Source organism: Melopsittacus undulatus, chromosome 1 (assembly GCF_012275295.1).
Source record: "Melopsittacus undulatus isolate bMelUnd1 chromosome 1, bMelUnd1.mat.Z, whole genome shotgun sequence".
Classification (NCBI taxonomy): domain Eukaryota; kingdom Metazoa; phylum Chordata; class Aves; order Psittaciformes; family Psittaculidae; genus Melopsittacus; species Melopsittacus undulatus.
This window is the reverse complement of record NC_047527.1, coordinates 104139387-104159450: the sequence shown is the minus strand read 5'-3', so window position 1 is coordinate 104159450 and position 20064 is coordinate 104139387. Positions and strand designations below refer to the sequence as shown.

The window sequence follows — 20064 nt, the reverse complement described above, 5'->3', positions numbered from 1 at the left end:
AATAACAACTAGTTTGTTGTTTTGTTTTTTTTTTAATTGAATCATGATTTAATATCCTTGTTTGTATGTTTTACTGAAATTTCTAGGATGGAAGTTTGACACCTCAAATGTCTAGACCTAATCCTCCCAATTTTGGTCCTGGTTTTGTCAGTAAGTACAGATTTTATAATTGACTGTATGTTGATGTTAGATTCTAGAGTGGTCTTGGGCTGTGTTGTAATATTCTGAACTCAGTGAGAACTGCAGTTTATATTGATGGGGGTTTTTTTGTATTTCAGAAGCAAGAAGTTTTGTGCAGCATCATTGTCATTTTAACAAATACCAATAAAAGCTTTCCAGGTATTAGTTAAGCAAGACTAGTTGGGAACCACAGTTTTTAAAAGCAAAAGTATACAGCACTAGTATTTTGTTTTCTTGTTTCTGATTGCCCTAGATCAGTTGTAAATCCTAGTCTCTATGATGAGAAAGATTTCTTAGCAGAATTTAATCTGAGTATATGTTGGGAGAGGAAGACCATGTGTGAAGAAGTGTTTCAAGTAAACACCTTTACCTTTTCTAGAAAATGGAATACCAGCACTGAGTATACAATAAGGAACTTTAGCATTATCGTCTGTATTAATCTCTTCTTATGTGGCTCTTAAAACAGTGTGTTTTCTCCTTCTTAACACATACTTCAGTGTTTTATGATAATACGTGGCTTACCAGAGGCATGCATTTACCCAATTCTAACTGACTGCTGGCCAGGTTGGACGGAGCTTTGAGCAGCCTGGTCTAGTGGAAGGTATCTCTGCCCATGGCAGGGGATTGGAACTGGATGAGCTTTGAGATTTGACTTGGTGCTCAGCAGTGGTCTCATTCTAGTTGGGGTGTTGGTTCTGAGTACTTGAGAAAATCTGTAGTAGTTACTCTTACCTGGAACTTGTTAATATTTCAGTACTTTCATTTACACTTTCCTGTTGCTCCCCTCTGCAGTTACTCTCTGTCCTTCCCACTCCTTTGCCCCTTTAGGTTATGTGATCAGTTACGGAGAATGTATCATCAAAAGAATGGGCACCCCTCAAGACTGAATTAATTTAGTTGAGCCATTAGAGTCAATGGTTGTCACTGCCACACAGATGTCAAAGTAGAAAGTGGTAGGGTCTGGAGCACAAGGAGGACATGGTTATATTGAAATCCTTCCGTCATATAGGTATCTTTATTAAACAAACTTCCTTTACAAGGAAGATCATGTGGTATTTCTGGCTATCCGGCTCATTGCCACAATGAGATCAGGAAGCAAATGATATCACAAACAAACCTTCACTTTTGCTTTCTGCGCTTAGTGCAGATCAAGTGTTATCAAACATGATTGTTTTGCCTTGAGAAAAACATCTGAGAGCAATGGACTGCTCATAGCAAATGAGCATTTCTCGTTTGTAAAAAGAGTAATGTCTCATTTGCAGTCTCAATGAGAGTACTTTGTTTGTGGATAGGAAAGGGCACTGGTGATGAAGTCCCTGACATGAAGTTATTTTTACAAAGACAGTGTCTTTCTTTCATTTCACAAATGCTTGATGAATGTTTATGATTTTTTTTTCTTAGAAGTAGTAATAAAAATAGTTTTTTTATGTATGAAAATCTTCTGCAAACAGCAGGATTAATGAGGCTGTTTCCTGTAAGTTTGTGTCCTTACTCCCTAATCTCTTTCCCTTTACCTGAGTACTTCTGGAGGTCTTCCATGTCCCCTGTCCTGTGGGGGAGTAGGATACTACTAGGTTCTGTAGCTGCTTTCAAAGCTACATTTGCTCACTGGCTAGCAAGTACACATCTGCTGGCTAGACAGCAGGTTGGTATCTCTTGAAATGAAGGGACTATGTTAAAATTGCTTTCTCTCAAAAATGCAGGTATTTGGTTCTCTGTCCCCTTTCCTCATGGCACTCTAAGAACTTTATATCTCTTGAGATAGCAAGCCCTCTGTCAAATCTGCCTGAACTTGACCAATGGTTTCTTAAAATAAGGGGGGAAACTTCATCTCTTAAAAAGAAGAATGCGATTATGTCGTACTTAATTTTCCTTCTCTCTAGATGATTCACAAAGAAAGCAGTATGAGGAATGGCTGCAAGAAACACAACAACTCCTTCAAATGCAACAGAAGTACCTTGAGGAGCAAATTGGAGCACACAGAAAGTCAAAAAAAGCACTCTCAGCAAAGCAGCGTACAGCCAAGAAAGCTGGCCGTGAGTTCCCAGAAGAAGATGCAGAACAGCTTAAACATGTTACTGAGCAGCAAAGTATGGTCCAGAAACAGCTAGAACAGGTAAGCATCTGGAATCCAAACTGATTACCTTAATATTCAGCTGTCCTACTGGTAGGACTCTTTCCTTTAAGTCTTCTTAAAAACAAGATGAAATGTTTAAATACAGTGGAGCTTATTTAAAGGGAGCCACTCCCTATCATGTTTCATGTGTGTAACAGCATTACTCTGGATTGTTGGTGTGACATTGGAACTGTAGGAGAATATGCTGTGGCAAGCATCATGACAAGAAGCTGTCTCCACACTTTGGGAAGAGGGAACATTGCTTGGCAAAATGATTTGTAACAGTGTTCATGGCATGATGAAAAGCATAAATGAAAGATTCAAAGAGAAGTCTTAGCATGCGGGGCTTGGTTTCAGGCTTGAATGAACCTCATTAACTCAAGTCTTTCTCAGGTCTCCATACATAATCAGAACCTCTTGGTTATATTCCAGTTAAATGTTACTGTTTGGAAATCTCTTTTCATAGTATCTTTAGTTTTAGTCTAGTTTTATGATCTGTCTAGTTCCTAGATGCTGATCATCAGTGTGTGTTATCTGTTATTATATCATGGAATAATACAGGTCAAAAGGTTATCTGGGGGTCATCTAGTCTCCTGACCAAAGCAGAACTAGATTCATGGTTAAATCAGGTTGCTCAGCCAGAACCTTGTCAGTCAAGTCTCCCAGGGTAGAGATTTCCCAGCCTCTCTGGGCCCCTGTTCCAATGTGTAAGCACTTCCACTGGGGTTTGTTTTTCTTCCTTTGTATTCAGTTAGAATTTCACTTACTATATCTTGTAATTGTGATTATAGTGTCACTGAAGCTAAACTTGTTATAGCTTTGATAAATGTATGCTTTGGCCAACTGTACTGAATGCTGTGTGCCTCAATACATTGTTTATAAATTATCTGTCATGTTTGTCAGAATTGGATAGACCTCCTGAACATGAAAATACTTAGAATTATTAATATGAGGGAAAAAAATGGCAGCAAGCTGCTTGGAATAAAGTCCTAAGTGATACCTGCCTCTCAAGTTCTTTCTCCTGTGTTGCTTCAAGACAAAGGGTGTAGAATATTACTTGGCTCATCTTTTCATCTGTGTAGAAGAGGGATGGAGCAAATAAATCATGTCTACATCATTTCTTCCTTTTTTTTTCCCTTCCACAATAAATCACAAGTAGAATAAATGCAAAAAAAAAAAGGAATAAATCACTTTAACCAGTTTTTTTCATATATATGTCAGTCTGGTCTTACATGGAGCTGAAGTAACAGCTGCTAACCACGACATTGCTGGCAGATTCATTTAGTGCCCCATGATTAAGGTACTTTTATTTTTCAGTTTTAAATTGAAGTTTCATATACTGCTAGCAAATACCCTCCACTCCCCTTCAGCCACTGATTTAGACCAGTCATCCACATTGTAAACAGCACTTTGTTGCATACCTAGTAGGAACTCAAAGTTTTATTGAAGTATATTTTTAAGGACCTCCTGTTTGAAGTAGTTCACCACTCTTTCAGATCAGATCAGGTAATTTTTCTGTAATCAAGCTTCTGTAAGTTTCTGAAAAGGGCAAAGTCTCCATATTTATATATAGGGAAAAGAGCTCTCAAATCCCTGTGAACTGCTGTCCTGGACACAGGCGCAGAGAAACTGGAGCTGATGTTGTGCAGCATAAGCTTATGTCTGACAGGGTTACTAGCCCAGGCATAGAGCTGTGCAGGCACTACCATATTGTCTCTGGTACCAGGGTATCTTAACTGCTTTGGTGTGGCACTGTGCCTGTGCTAATACACTCTGCCTTGTTCTCCTCTGGACTGTTAAAATACCAAGTTGATATGCGCAAGTCGGCTCAGGTCCAGCTGGGTGTAGTCAGTGCTGGTCCTTTGAGATCCCAAATAGTTCCAAGTACAGTCATATGGCTGATCTGCCACTGCAGACCCTAGAAGCGTGTAGTGGTTTGGATGCCTCATTCTATAGGCGTACTGGAGCACTGTTCAGTGCAGTGCAGATCCATCCAGTTAGTGGCTTTATGCAGTAGCACTGTTTATCTGGTGGAGTCAGAGCCAGGCCAGAGCTCAAATTATCTAGGACCTGAGATTACTATGTGTATAGTACACAGTACTTTTTTGGCTGTATCTATTCTCCATTCTGGAGTGTGTCCTCTGATATCTCTGAGCTTTCTGGCTTGTCCTTTGCCCCATATAAAGGAGAGTGCTATCAAACATTTTTAATTCTGTTACAGACTTTTTCTACCAGTACAAACAGCAAATGGAAGTTGTGGAAGTCATAATCTAATGAATAGAAGCAAAAGAGACATTTTCCATAATGCATGTATCAGTGGATTACCAGTCCTTTTGTTTGTTTAGAGGACAGTGTAGTCAAGTACTTGCTGTGTTTCTGAAATGCTCTTTCTTGTCCGGTTGACACTGTCGTATACTTCCCTTGGCTTCTCCTGCCTGCTTGAGAAATCAAAAGCAAGGTTTAATGTTTAATATCCAAGTTGAGTTTATTCTTATTTTAATACTGAAAATTTTCATCTGTTGTGTGATTTTTGAGGATCTGTCTGTGAATAAATGGGGATCTACCTCACAGTTTTCTTGTCAACCTTTCCTTTTCCATGACATCTTTTGAAATCTTTTGCTGACCTGTGAAGATCATGCATTTCACTGTCTCCTTCCTCATGTCTGTTCCCAACTTTTACCCTGTGCATGGATAAGATCTACAGGACAAGGATTACTTTTGATTTAGTTTTGTATATTCTCTTGCCCAGTGTAGTCTTGCTTTGTAATTAGAACTTGGAGGGACTGTTGTTTTCTCTAAACTTTTGGGATGGGATGGTATTTGTAATGAAACAATGGCTATTTAGCCGTAAAAAAGGGAGAGAAAATTAGAGTGTGTTGAAATGCTATTTTTGCCCGAGGTTCATTGCTGAAATTGTAATGGTGAGTTACATGTTTTATGCTACTTACAGTCAATACATGTCAGAGATGAATTATGGCTTTTTAATTTTCAGATTCGAAAGCAGCAGAAAGAGCATGCGGAACTGATTGAGGAATATCGAATCAAGCAACAACAGCAGCAGCAGCAGCAGTGTGGGATGGCACCCCATGCTATAATGCCAGGCGTTCAGGCTCAGCCACCAATGGTTCCAGGAGGAACATCACCAGCAATGAATCAGCAGAACTTCCCCATGGTGGCACAACAGCTCCAGCATCAGCAACATACAGTGGTAATCCCTGGGCAATCCACCCCAAACAGAATGCCAAATTTATCTGGGTGGCAGTCTGCAAATGCCCCTGCAAGTCACATGCCGATGAACCCAGCAAGGATGCAGCCTCCAATGACACCATTGCCAATTACTCCTGGTACACCAGCTCCTGTGCCTGGTCCAAATGCAACTGCACAGTCAGGGCCACCACCAAGGGTGGAATTTGAAGACAATAACCCTTTTAGCGAAAGCTTTCAGGAAAGGGAAAGGAAGGAGCGTTTACGGGAGCAACAGGAGCGGCAGCGCATTCAGCTTATGCAGGAGGTAGATCGACAGAGGGCTTTACAGCAGCGCATGGAACTAGAACAGCACAGTATGATAGGGTCTGAATTAAATAACAAAACATCCTTATCTCAGATACCTTTCTTTAATTCTGATCTACCTTGTGATTTCATACAAACGCCACGACCTCTTCAGCAATCTCCACAGCATCAACAGCAGCAAATGGGGCAAATTCTGCAGCAAGGTTCCGTGACCTCGCCTCCTGCCACAAATTTCATGCAAAGCAGTGAGCGAAGGCCAGTGGGATCTACAGCCTTTGGACCTGACGCATCTGCTGTTCCAGGTGGAGCCCCTAATTTCCATAATGTAAAACAAACTCATGGGAATCTCCCTGGGGCTACCTTTACGCAGAACCAAGTCAGGCCTCCATTTGCTTCTGCTGTACCTTCATCTACAGTACACAGTAGTGGTGCCCCATGTGGTTCGGACACTAGCGTGCCCCAGGCAACAAACTTCTCTGGATCAAGTCAGTCTCTCATACAGCTGTATTCTGACATAATCCCTGAAGAGAAAGGAAAGAAGAAAAGGACACGAAAAAAGAAAAAGGATGATGATACTGAGTCAATAAAAGCCCCGTCAACTCCACATTCAGATATAACTGCACCATCAACTCCAACCATTTCTGATTCTACCTCCACCCCCACAGTGAACACCCCCAATGAACTTTCCCATCACCAAGATGAACAAGAGTCAGTGGAGTTAACGGGCCCATCAACATCAAATGCCGGAGAGAGTCAGGCCTCTCCAGAGCTGGAATGTAAGCTCCCCAGCAGCAGTCTGCCACAGAAACAGCCGAGTGTAAATACAGAGACTGAAAAGGCTAAAACAGATACACCTACCAACATGCAAGAGGTTAAACTAGAAAAGGCAGAAACTGACCAGTGCTCGGGTCAAGCTGAGCCTAAACCTGAAAATCCAAGCAGTATTAAGGTGGAAGAAGATAAGGTCACATCACAGCCTGCCTCTTCAGCTCAGAGCCCAGCACAAGCAGCCAGCATTCCAGCAGCAAAAGGGGAGTCAGGGAATGAATTGCTGAAGCATCTGCTTAAAAATAAGAAGTCCTCATCTCTTCTAAATCAGAAGTCAGAGAGCAGTGGCCGAACAGAAGAGGAGGCTTCTGGGGATAAGAAGCTAACTGAGAAGCCGAATCCAGCTGAAGGAATGGTGAGCCTGTTACTGGTTTTGTTATACAGTGGTCATTAACAGTCAAAGGCTAGTTTGTGCCTTTACTGCAGGCATTTGTGAAGAGGTGGGGAGATAACCTACCTGCACAAAAGTGGAATAAACAGCTTTCAGGAATTTTTTGCCTCCCTTCCTGCCTTTTCTCCATGAGTAAATTATCTGTATTGCAAAAAGAACACATTGTAACATGACTTTGTAGATCAATACATCAGAAAGTATTAAAATGAAAAAAACACCAGTTTTTCTATAGATAATCCTCTTAAACAATGTCACTTCTTCATATTCACCAAGATTATGGGAAGATTTTACAATACTACTCTATTACCTACTAGGATGTTTCTGAGCAGTATATTGATGTCTGTGTCTTGCGTGCTTCTATGACTCCACCTTAGCCATGTACAGGGTGACCTGTGCACCTTCATAGAGGCACGGGGCTGGGCTTCACACCCCTTCATCCGCACCATTTGGAGTGTTTGGCGAATGAGCCCATTCCAAGCTCTGGTTTTCCCTGTGAAAATCACATACTGTCTCTAATTTTAGTAGAGACCATGCTCTTGGTTTTTTTATCAAAAGTGTGAAATTGTTAAATCTTCTAAAATGGCTGGATTTCTGTGTTAGAGAATATTTTTAATTGATTTTGCATTAATGGAGAAGAGCATTAACTCTTTATATTAATACCATTATATGATTTAATAGTTTACAAAGTTCTTAAAAACAGGCCTAAAGAAAACTTTTCTGTGGAGGTAGGATGCATCCAGATTTGTTGGTTGTTTTATTGTAATCTTCAGTCTCTACTCAGTTTTATGACTGCCTAATCTATAAACATATCCTTGAAAATGAATTAATACCTATAAAATCAAAGGTAACTTGGGTAAGGTGTTAAAGATCCATGGTTAAAGCATACATGACAGGAATAGTGGTGAGAGTATTTGTGGTAGAGGTTGTGTAGAGCTGTTTAAAATAATAATTGATAGAAGAAATTGGACTTCCTTTTAGCTTGCCACTGTTGCATTGCCACATCCCAATCCGATTGCTTCTACACAGCTATCCTCGCACGTGAAGAATGGCTTTGCAAATTCACACTGAAATTGTTTAAGAAATGGTACAATCCAGAAGCATTTCATAATACTGGTTTTGTTTCTAACCTCAAAATGCCTTTGTAGTATATTAACTTGCATGCTTTTTTCCTGTAACTGGTCTGCATTTTATTACGCCATTGTGAAAATCTCTAGGGTTGCGTGCACATTTAACTTCATTTTAGGGGTGTTCAAAAGAAAATGTTTCTTGTCCGTGAGGTTTTGATGGTATTTTCAGATGTCAGTGGTGTTAATGATAATTCGTAATTCTGTGTGTAGGGACAGTACAGCAGTTAGAGTTGCCAGTGAGACAGCAAAGTAAACAAACCGTAAAATACAGTTTCTTATCAGTGAGATTTATTACACTGTCTGTGTTCTTCTAGACTGTTGTGCAGTAAATTTGAACCAAATGTATATTAAAATGTCAAAAATTCTGCTTCACTTTCTTTCTTTATACCAGCAAACTGCAGGAAACCAGATGCAAAGTGCATTTGGGTGTAGTAACAGCCAGCTTCAGAGAACAGATGTAGGACCTGAAACCAAGAAACAGAGAAATAAGCGAACTCAGAGGACAGGAGAGAAGGCAGCTCCTCGTTCCAAGAAAAGAAAAAAAGAGGAAGAAGAAAAGCAAGCTATTTACCCCAACACTGATACATTCATCCAGTTAAAACAGGTAGGCATACAGATGCTGGGTCACGCAAAAGAGGACACTTGAAAGAGTGCGCTCATGATGTGAAGCTGATCATTAGGTTTAATTTTGAGTACAGGGTGGAGAAACTGAAGACTTCAATGAAACTAGGAAATTAAAAATTTGGGGTTTATTTCAATTTGGAAGATCTACTGACACAACAGACATTTGGTAGTCTCAAAGCCATGGGGATCCTGTCAGCTCTGGCAACCTCTGTGGCTGAACTGACAGGAGTTGGAGCTGTGGCTCTGATTGGCCACCTTAACAGAGAGGCCTGTGTTTGACACTGTTTTCTGATAGTGGGTAAATTCCAATTACTTTTTAAAGTTAGAAACCACTCTACTGATGTTTGGATATGTGCAGTGCTGCTCTGTAGTAGTTACATTGATTTCTAACTTCTTTTTCTTTTAATATAGCAGCTTTCTCTTCTGCCTTTGGTGGAACCAATAATTGGAGTGAGCTTTGCCCACTTTCTTCCTTATGGCAGTGGCCAGCTAAACGGTGGAAATCGACTTGTTGGAAGCTTTGGTAGTGCTACTCTTGATGGGGCTTCAGATTACTACTCCCAGCTCATTTACAAGGTATGGTTTTAATCTGGATTTCCATTGTGTGCTCTCTGTGGGAGAAGAAGTTCCAAGTAATAAAAATTAGTACTAGTCAGTTGGAGTTCCTGCCTTTTATGCAACCAGAAGAAAATGATTTTCTGTTGCTAGACTAGTTAGATGGTGCTGTGATGAAACAGTCGCCACTGTTTTACTCCCTGAAAATGGAAATCAGTTCTGGAAACTGTGTTGTAAACTAATTAAAAACTACAAGTATTTCTGTTACAAATGGATGCTAAATAGTGAAAATCGTAATTACAGCTTTATGGAGCAGAAAAGGCTGAATTCTCAGTACTTTGCAAAGTCATTGAAAGCATTAAAGCATTCCTTAATGTCAATTAAATGGGAAATAGACTTCTCTCATTTGTCCACTAAGCCCTAACTAAGAACCTGAGAACTGTGAACAAAATAGACTGTTTGTTGATGAGCTAAAAATCCACTGAATTTAAAACTCAGTCTCTTAAGATCAGAGGGGCAGTACTGGGAGAGCAGCAAGATGGTGAACAGGCAAAATCAAATTTGCTGCTTGCCTTCCCTAATATGAAAATTTCCATAACTTACTAAAAAACGGTGGTGTGTTTACTCCAGCATTACATGGCATGTAAGCTCAGAATGTGACCCAGTGGAAATAGTCGCTGTGGTCCAAGTAGGATTTCTAGGCATGACTATAGCAAGAACACATAGTGGAGTTCTCATTTAATTTTTGTTCAAAATATGGGCAGTTAAGCCCATAGTGAGAGGTAGCCTGGAGTGTGAGCTTGCAGAGTATCTGCTTCATGGTAGCTGCTTCAGTGAAAGCTCATCCTGTGCTAAATGTGAGGTAGCTTCCCTTTTAGTAAAAATGGGGTAAGCTGACTTGTTTATGGTGATGGAGAGTCACTGCAGAATAGCTCTTTCAATCTTAAATTCAAATCTTTGTTTAAACTGCAGGAATGTATTGGGGCTTCCAAACCATTCCTAAAAAAAATGTTCTTTGTGCTTTTCTGTAAGTATTGTAGCTATATCTTTTTTTCAGTAATGTATACTCCTTGTGTAAACTATCTGATAATATCATTGATACTATCAATGAAAAGATTGGTATTATCAATGAAAAGCAAAGCATTGTGTCTTTTATAGTAGATACTTTAATGTATTTAGTCACCTACTTGAGAATTAACTATCACTGCTTATCAGTTCTGCCTCTGGGTGTAAAAACCCAGGTGAGTGGGTTACCTTATCTAGTAGTAGAACAAGGCAAGTTTTCACCTGGTGTTCCACGGCTGATTTACAGTCCTTTCATCTCATGCAGCAGAACAATCTGAGCAATCCCCCGACACCCCCAGCCTCTCTCCCTCCCACACCACCTCCCGTGGCATGCCAGAAGTTGGTAAACGGCTTCGCAACCACTGAGGAACTTGCTGGCAAGGCTGGTATGTTAGGAGGTCATGATGGTAAGGCTAATGCATATTGTTTCCATAATAAATGAGTCGAGTTTGTAGCCAATTGCAAAATAGGTAGCTGGGATGCTTGTCAGTTGCTGTAAACCATTATGCCTAAACTTTACAAGATCGCAGTTGTTATCATCCAGTTTTATTTTACACCAGTGTAATGTCAGATGATAGCCTTTTCCCTCTTGCCTTTTGAAAACAGGTTGAGAGCTAGAAGCACTCTTAGGAAGTGGAAAAGAAAACCTCAAAATAATTTTTTATGTCCAGTAGAAATGACTAACAGGTTAGCTGAGTGAGCTCAAAAGCAGGTTACCAAAATGTATCGTCAGCAGGCTTTGTATGTAGTCAGTACATATTCTCTGATGCTTGTAATTTGGTCAATTAAAAGTGCTTTCTAGTAAATGAAACCTTATGCTGCCTCTTCATAGGGACTGTTTTCCTTTGTTATTAAAAAGTTGTTGATTGTTTTCTGAATTAAACCAAACATCCTCTCACAGTGGCAGGAGGCACACTCTTTCTGCTCAAAATTTTCAGTTTTTGTAAATATGGAGATTGATCATGAACAGTTAAAAATTTTGGAACTACGAATGGATGAAAGTGGTGTTACCATCTGCTGTAATAACTTGGTTGTATCAGGCCACCAACACAGAGAAGGTATGTCAATGGAAGAGCTGTACGGATGTCTCATTGTGTTGTGCACTTCTGTTTTTAGTTACCAAAGCTCTGGGACCAAAGCAGTTCCAGTTGCCTTTCAGACCACAAGATGATTTATTAGCAAGAGCAATGGCTCAGGGCCCTAAAACTGTGGATGTTCCTGCTTCACTTCCAACACCACCTCACAACAATCAGGAGGAATTAAGGTAGGTTTTCCTTGACATCTTCAAACACACAGTTGAAGGAGATTCTGTGATCTTTTAGTAGGAGGTGAGACTGAGACTGTGTAAAGAAACAAAATCCATTGTGCACAGGCAGTGCAGAGAACATTTATGGAACAATTTTTCCTGGTTAACTCTTAGCATTCCACATGTGGAAAACAGCATACTAAAATAAGTGACTTATGCCATTGCTAAACTCTAGATTCTGTTAAGTTGTTGAGAATTCATTACATTGCTGTCTTGAAAGTGGAAGAAAACTACAAACTGTTATTTTTCTGGAGAAGCATGGTACTGTTGAACAACGATAGTACATGACTGCTGTACCAGGCAGCGGAATTGTGCAAGAGACAGCCTGAAAACTCCCCAGTTCTACTCAATTTCTGTTACCACGTGAGAAATGCTCACTAGAACATGAGTCTCCCTACAAAGATCTTTCCTTTTGCTTCCCTTTCACTTGACTAACTGAAAGTTGGGTGTCTTTGGAGTCTGTGCATGGGTGAGGGGAGGTGGATCAGTGAATATGTCTAAAGCAGAAAGTTTAAATATTAAATACTAATATTTTACACAGGTAAATGGAGCCATGGGGAGAAGACAGTCCTGTGATGGAGCCTGAGCTTTATTAGTGCCTTTGTTTTCCTTTATGTATTTTTCCCAAGAAACCACTATGTGCAATGGAGTCTCATATACCCAGAAGCAGTGGCCTTCCACATAATTGCATTTCATGACTAGTAGGAAGAAACAAGTTCATTACAGCTCCTGGTCATGATTTATGTTTTGGCTTACCAAAGGTTTTTTGTCCATTTCCAAAACAGCTTTCTGGGGTTTTGTTCCAGGGTTCAAGATCACTGTGAGGACAGGGATACTCCTGACAGCTTTGTTCCTTCTTCCTCTCCTGAAAGTGTGGTGGGAATGGAAATTAGTAGGTATCCAGACTTGTCGGTTGTAAAGGAGGAGAACCCAGAACCTGTACCATCTCCCATCATTCCCATCCTGCCTAGCAGTACTGGAAAAGGTGAGAGTGCGGCAGAGCAGTTAAAACTAGGTTTGTTTGGGTTTTTTTTTTGTTAGGTTTTTTTGTTTGCATTCACACGTGTGTAGGATTAACCTGGTGTATTTTGTTTTCTTTTCAGGCTCAGAAGCCAAAAGGAACTATATAAAATCAGAACCCGGTTCTGGAGCATTACCTGGTTCTGGTTTTTTTGCATCTCAACTTGGACCATCCCAGAATGGTCCTAAATCTGGCCTTATATCTGTAGCAATTACTTTGCATCCCACAGCTGCTGAGGTAAAAGAAATAAGCTTTAATTACATATGTAAAGTACCAACAGTAGTTAAGATACTTTATATATATAGCAAACCTTGAAGGGGGGGTTATAGCATAGTACAATAAAGCAGCTGTTGCAGTCTTCCAATAATTTATATTACTGTCTGATGAAAACAAAGGTGTGTTTTTATTACTGTTTCTAGAACATCAGCAGCGTTGTAGCAGCATTCTCCAACCTGCTCCATGTCAGAATTCCCAACAGTTACGAAGTTAGTAACGCTCCAGATGTCCCATCCTCCATGGCAACCGCCAGCAGTCACAGAGTGAACCCATCCATGGAGTACAGGCAAAGCTTATTACAGGGTCCTCAGGCAGGAGCCATGGGACCTGCCAGGATTGTAGGGTCTTACGGACTGAAGCAACCTAATGTTCCCTTTCCTGCAAACAGCAATGGTGAGTGTTTTTGATACCAACATTTTAACTGAGTCAGTATTGAATGCATTTCAGCCACATAAATGCATGCTCTAGCATTGAATAATTGATTTTTATTCTGAATAATATTTTTCTGTTCTTACGTGATCAGTACATGTGAACCTGCTCCTGATGTTAACCATAACTCTATAGGTCTAATCCATCTCTAATTTCCACTGTTTTCTACATCACTGTCATTGAGGTATTTCTTCCAGTAGCTCCCAACACTATTAGTTGGGGTTTTCATCCAGTCTGATTTTAAATCCATCACTCAGAAAGATTGTTCCTTTGCTAGAAAACTTGATGTAGTTGTTAAGGCATGTATTTCTATGTTGGTTTAGTTACTCATTTCTTACGCAAGAACGTATTTTTGCCTTCTTGTTCACGCACTTGGTTTTGGTCTAATTTAAATAATTTCCCCGTCAGGATGTAGGTTAAAGTTTGCCCTGTCCAGGAGTATGTTGATCCTCTAGACCATTGAAGCATAATGTGACCTCTCATATATCAGGTTTAATCTGATACAACTTCTAACAGACCTTACCTGTTTTGTAGGTATAGCTGGCTATAAGGATCACAGTCAGAATATTGCAGAAGGCTCAGCACTGAGACCTCGATGGTGCTCTCACTGCAAAGTTGTGGTTCTTGGCAGTGGTGTGCGGAAGTCCTTCAAAGACCTGCCCTTCCTTAAACAGGTATTGCAGGGGAAGTAGTTTCTTGCACGTAATGGTGAATGAGCAAACAAAGGCAACAAAGACTACTGCTTGTTATGCTGACTGGTACCACTTCCAGGTTTTTTTGTAGTCTCCCTTCTGTGTGTGTCCTCATTCAGGGTGGGACATTTCAAGTATGTTTGTAGTACAGATAAGAAATGGCACCAAAGTTGTTACTTACATAAAAAGAATTTCAGTAAATTTCATAAAATAAGTCCCGTGGCAGTTATTTTATAATAATCATGGCAGTTTCCTAAATTCTGCTACTAACCTTCTTCCATGGCCACTTCAGGGAACTTAGTTCAGAAGAGCTTATTTGTCAGGCAGTGCCATATTGCTGTGTCAGGAAGTATTCAAACAGCAAGAATACTTGTACCCTTTGTGAGCAGGAATCAGGTCTCGGTCTCAGTTTCTTGTATTCACATTGGGAACTGTCATTCATTCAGGAACAATCATTGCTGCTTCAATGAGGCTGAGATAATTATGCAACTAAGGTACATAGTCAAAATTTATGTACAAAAGTAATGGGTTCATGTAGTCAGAGAAGCACTGAATTCCCAGTAATGTTTTGCAGATGGATCAGCAGATAAAACAGTGTGATCTGTCTTTGATTAGGCTTAAACGACATGTTCTTTCACCATCTAAAGACAAAAGAAATGGATTTTACTTTGCAAGTGTGCCTATGGAGCAGATGGGTGCACAGTATAGAATGCTTTATTTTGCTGCTTAAATTTCTGTTAATGGCAAGAAATGCTGAAGAACAAGGTTGTAGGTGGTGGTAACGTTAGATCTGTCAAATAATCAAGTGTTTATATCACAGTATCGCTCATTATTTCACAAATGTTCTACAGATAAAGAGTTTCTAGCCAGATTGGAAGACTTGTTTCATTCCACTTAATATGTGAAGAATGGTATTAAAATGCACTTCTGAGAATCTTCTGTGTTTGATTCCCAGGATTCCCAAGAAGGCTCTGATAAAATGAAGGACATTGTATTCTGTAGCAACAACTGCTTTGTTCTTTATTCAGCAGCTGTGCAAGCAAAAAGCTCGGAGAACAAAGTGAGTATCAGATGCTTTCTAGTGAGCAGAAATCACTACAGCTAGTTTTTGAAGAACAGAAAGGGGGCAAGGGGGAAGTTTGCACTTCATTCTACAGGTTTATAAGTTAATTGCTCTATGCTTAGACACTGAGATTCTGAACAAGCAGCATGAAGTACAATTCATATTTGCATAACTTCCATTGTGACAGAGTTGCAGGGCAGAACAGCAGCCACCTTGTGCTGTCCTTAGTGGCTTTGAAAATTCAGTTTCAGAAAAGTAGACATTTAAGTTCTCTGGTCATTATGCAAAACCATGGATACATCTTTAAGGGCTGTAATTCTGCAGTTTGGTTTGGCTTTTATGGTAAATAAATATATAACTGTGCAAATAACAACTGAGCTGCAGGTTTGCAAAAAATACTTTTATTTGTTAAGTGTAACTGGAAAAACATAATCCTGTTCATCACTTTATTTGGGCATAGCTGTCATTTTAAATCATTAAGTACCAAAATAGTAGTAAAGAACCTGCTGACAGACAGTGAAGAGGAAAAAGAGGTTCTGATTACTGGACAGACATTTTATGACATTTGTTCAACTGAAAGTGGAGTTAGGCCATGGAATTTTCTCAGGTTGGCTGGAACAGTACGCTGTAGTTTGCTACCTACAGACCCTGCGAGGTTCAAATTTACCTTTTTCTCCTCCCTGAACCAGTGGACAGGACAGGCCTTGTGCTTCAGACATTACCTAGTTAATGCTTTCTCATAGCCCTGTGTTTACTGTAGAATTTGCTGCCTCACTTCAAATGCACCCTGCTTTTTTTCAGAAGAAATTAAAAATAACCCATACCTGGGAGAGAAGATAAATGTGTGTTACATCCACATCCTTGTAGTGTCCCATGTACCTCATTTTCTCTAGTATTTAAGCAGGGTAAATACTGTACAAGTATTTCTGTACAAGTGCATCAGCACGTACGTCAGTAAGTTAATTAAATGCCATCTTCAGACTCTTGATGCTCTCATTTACTTTCAGGATTAATCATACAAACCACATTAGGAACTTCTAAATGGAAACTTCCTTTGTTCTTGCTTCCTCTCCTTTTATGTTCTGGTTTGGTTTTTAGCAAATCTCTGCAGGTGTAATTCCTGCTTTTTGTGAGTGAATAGTAAAAGTCCTCAAGGTAAATCTAGTCTAGAGCCTTGCAGGAATTTCCTCCTTACTTGTTACCAGGAAAAATACATGTCATTAATTCCAAATCTTCCCCTTCTACCAAATAACAGGATTCTTACTCCTTAACTTAATTCTGTGACCCATATTGTAAAGTTACTTTGTGTTGTCACAAAACTTTCTAAGAACACCTAAGAGCTAACTCTGTCAGTTAGCTCCTTTAGGGCGAGTAGTTTTTCATTCATAACCTGAACAAAGGATTATTTGTGCTTCCCCGTATTTATTGAGGGGCACTACATTCTAGGCTGACTGGGAGAACTCTTGCGCTCCGTATCCTGGCACAAGCTGTGATAATGCAGGTCAGGGTAATTTCCATCCTTCCCTGTTGCTGCATTGGGATCTTAGGCATTCTTAATAGACTCTTCCATACTGACCTGACAGTGTTTTCAGGCTATATCTAATGGGTCACTCTTTTGAGATTTGTATCTTAAGAGTTTTCTGTTGATTCAGCAGGAATCAGTTCCCTCTTTGCCACAGTCACCAATGAAAGAGAGGCCGCCTAAAGCATTCCATCAGTACAGCAACAACATCTCCGCTTTGGATGTCCACTGTCTGCCTCAGCTGCAGGAAAAAGTTTCTCCGCCATCATCACCTCCCATCATGTTCCCCCCTGCATTTGAAGCAGCCAAGGTAGAGGCAAAACCAGACGAGCTTAAGGTAACAGTGAAACTAAAACCTAGGTTAAAAGCAATACACAGCAGTCTTGATGACTGTCGGCCTCCCAGTAAGAAGTGGAAAGGCATGAAATGGAAAAAATGGAGCATTCAGATTGTGATTCCTAAAGGATCGTTCAAACCTCCTTGTGAAGAAGAAATAGATGAATTTCTTAAAAAACTGGGCACAACCCTTAAACCAGATCCCGTGCCTAAAGACTACAGGAAATGTTGCTTCTGTCACGAGGAAGGTGATGGGTTAACTGATGGACCAGCAAGGCTTCTTAACCTGGATTTAGACCTTTGGGTCCATTTGAACTGTGCTCTTTGGTCTACAGAAGTCTATGAGACACAAGCTGGTGCCTTAATAAACGTGGAACTCGCACTGCGAAGAGGCCTGCAAATGAAATGCATGTTTTGTCACAAAATGGGTGCCACCAGCGGTTGTCACAGGTTAAGGTGCACCAATATTTATCACTTTACCTGTGCCATTAAAGCACAATGCATGTTTTTTAAAGACAAGACCATGCTTTGCCCCATGCACAAACCAAAGGGAACTCATGAGCAAGAGCTTAGTTACTTTGCAGTCTTCAGGAGGGTCTATGTTCAGCGAGATGAAGTGCGGCAGATCGCCAGCATCGTTCAGCGAGGAGAGCGTGACCACACTTTCCGTGTGGGAAGCCTCATTTTCCATGCCGTCGGTCAGCTGCTGCCACAGCAGATGCAGGCCTTCCACTCCTCCAAAGCACTCTTCCCCGTGGGTTACGAGGCCAGCCGGTTGTACTGGAGCATGAGATACGCCAACAGACGCTGTCGCTATCTCTGCTCCATTGAGGAGAAGGACGGGCTCCCATTATTTGTCATCAAGGTTGTGGAGCAAGGCCACGAAGATCTGGTCCTTACTGACACGACACCAAAAGGTAAATATTGTGAGCTAAGATCACTACTTTGGGGAGTTCGCTGTTGGTGTTGTTACTCCTGATGCTTGTGGTATGATGTTACAAATTCATGTTGCAGGCACAGCGTAATGCTTAAAGTGAGTTTCCAGGGCTCATTTTGAATAGCGTGCTCTGAAGACTCAAGATACCTCTGAAGAAATTGTATAAGCTGAAAATACAGACTTGTTACAAGTTCACAGAGGAGACCAAAGACCAAGTACTTAAAAGTAAATTAATAGTAAAATAGTAGGAATGTCAGCATCGGTTTCCTTTCATGGCAAGTGACTTTGTTTAAATACAAACTCAATTAGTTAGGAAGCAGGAAGACAATAGTTCACTTGACCATGCTGTTCTCAGGGCAGGTAATGTTGTCTCTGGCCTGGGGGATCGTAAACGTGTGGGCAGGTGGAGAGACACAGCAAATGGCCTGTAGTGCTCTGGTCTTACTTAACCCCTTCATGCTGTGTGTGCTGATACACTCAGCTTCCCTCTGTCGGGTCACACCGCTGCTGGGGGAATTGCCCACCCACAGCTGTGAGCTGACAAGGATCAGCCAATGGAAATAGAATAGATAGTTCATTTTCAGGAAGTGTACATTGTGCAGGTTTCCTCAGGAGAATCTGTCCGCATGATTCTTGTCAGAGGACTGAAAGTTTCCATGCTGCAAATACGAAAAGCTTCATTCCTGATAATCAAGTGTGCAGTAGCAGTGTGGTGCTTGTTCAGGAGTTGTTCAGGGAAAAAATATCAACTCACCAGATGATTGTCTCTTTTAAACACCAGCCTGTGTGTGTACACAACCAGCAACAAATTGCTTTGTTGGTGTTGGTTTCTGGGTCCCGGTATCCTAAGGCATTCAGTTTCAAACCAGTACCATTACTTTATTGATCACTGTACCTCTTTCCCATATGGTTGTGTAGGTGTGTGGGATAAAATCCTGGAGCCTGTTGCTTCTGTTAGAAAAGAATCTGAAATGCTCCAGCTGTTTCCTGGCTATTTGAAGGGTGAAGACCTCTTTGGTTTGACAGTCTCTGCCGTGGCCAGGATTGCTGAATCGGTGAGTCTTCACCATCCCAGTTCTTGCTGGAACACCCCAATTGCTGGATATACATGCCAGAAGGGGAACAGGAAGAAGCATGTGGTAACTAATTGGTTACACACAACTAACATATAACTAGGATTTTTCTTCTTGTCTGTTTTTTTGCAGCTGCCAGGGGTTGAGGCCTGTGAGAACTACACTTTCCGCTATGGCCGAAACCCCTTAATGGAACTTCCTCTTGCTATCAACCCCACGGGCTGTGCCCGTGCCGAGCCTAAAATGAGTACCCATGTCAAGAGGTTTGTGTTAAGGTATTTTGTTTTAATTTCACATAGTACAGCCCAGGGTTTATAGGCTGCTTAGGGTTATTTGTGCTTTCGTCTGCTGCTTACAAACCCTGTCGTCCTTGGCTGTGTATGTGCATGCCCAAATCTGAGGAATTGCTTTGTCGTCTACGCTAGCTGGCTTTAAGTGTCTGTATGTCTAAAAGAATTTTTGATGGGGCTTGTGGCTCTTTTCAGAGGTATCTTCAGTTTTTCTTGTATTCTTTCCCATTACATGCCCAACTCCTCCAGGCCTCACACCTTGAACAGCACCAGCACATCAAAGTCCTTTCAGAGCACAGTCACGGGAGAGCTGAACGCGCCTTACAGTAAGCAGTTTGTCCATTCCAAGTCCTCTCAGTACCGCAAAATGAAAACGGAATGGAAGTCCAATGTGTATCTGGCTCGCTCTCGCATTCAGGTCAGTTCTGTTTCAGATGTGTATTAAAATAAGTATTTTTAATTCATATCTATTTTCTTTTTTTTTCCTATTTCAATCTATAGATAAACATTTATATGAAATTTATATTAAATAATGGAAATATATTAGGAAAATCTTTAAGTCTTATCCCCAAATCAGCGATTTTTTATGTGGCAAATCACTTCCGTAGATTTATCTTCAGGAAGTTTTTTTGTGATTATTGTGAACATCTTAAAAATTTGTTATAAAATCACAGAATGGCTTGGTTTGGAAGGGACTTTTAAGCTCATCCAGTTCCAAACCCC

General features: G+C 40.6%; 1 protein-coding gene across 1 annotated transcript in view; it reads left to right on the top strand.

Annotated features, from left to right (window-relative positions):
• The window catches only part of KMT2C (lysine methyltransferase 2C), a 192100-nt gene that overhangs the window by 167554 nt on the left and 4482 nt on the right, over nucleotides 1–20064 (top strand). Inside the window, exons 40-54 of the mRNA XM_031049774.2 lie at nucleotides 87–150; nucleotides 2064–2296; nucleotides 5289–6989; nucleotides 8544–8756; nucleotides 10662–10803; nucleotides 11513–11660; nucleotides 12509–12687; nucleotides 12806–12960; nucleotides 13143–13392; nucleotides 13963–14102; nucleotides 15076–15180; nucleotides 16839–17958; nucleotides 18897–19033; nucleotides 19184–19326; nucleotides 19591–19759. Of these exons, the coding sequence (XP_030905634.2) occupies nucleotides 87–150; nucleotides 2064–2296; nucleotides 5289–6989; nucleotides 8544–8756; nucleotides 10662–10803; nucleotides 11513–11660; nucleotides 12509–12687; nucleotides 12806–12960; nucleotides 13143–13392; nucleotides 13963–14102; nucleotides 15076–15180; nucleotides 16839–17958; nucleotides 18897–19033; nucleotides 19184–19326; nucleotides 19591–19759 (4899 nt within the window). The remainder of the gene's footprint in view (nucleotides 1–86; nucleotides 151–2063; nucleotides 2297–5288; nucleotides 6990–8543; nucleotides 8757–10661; nucleotides 10804–11512; nucleotides 11661–12508; nucleotides 12688–12805; nucleotides 12961–13142; nucleotides 13393–13962; nucleotides 14103–15075; nucleotides 15181–16838; nucleotides 17959–18896; nucleotides 19034–19183; nucleotides 19327–19590; nucleotides 19760–20064) is intronic.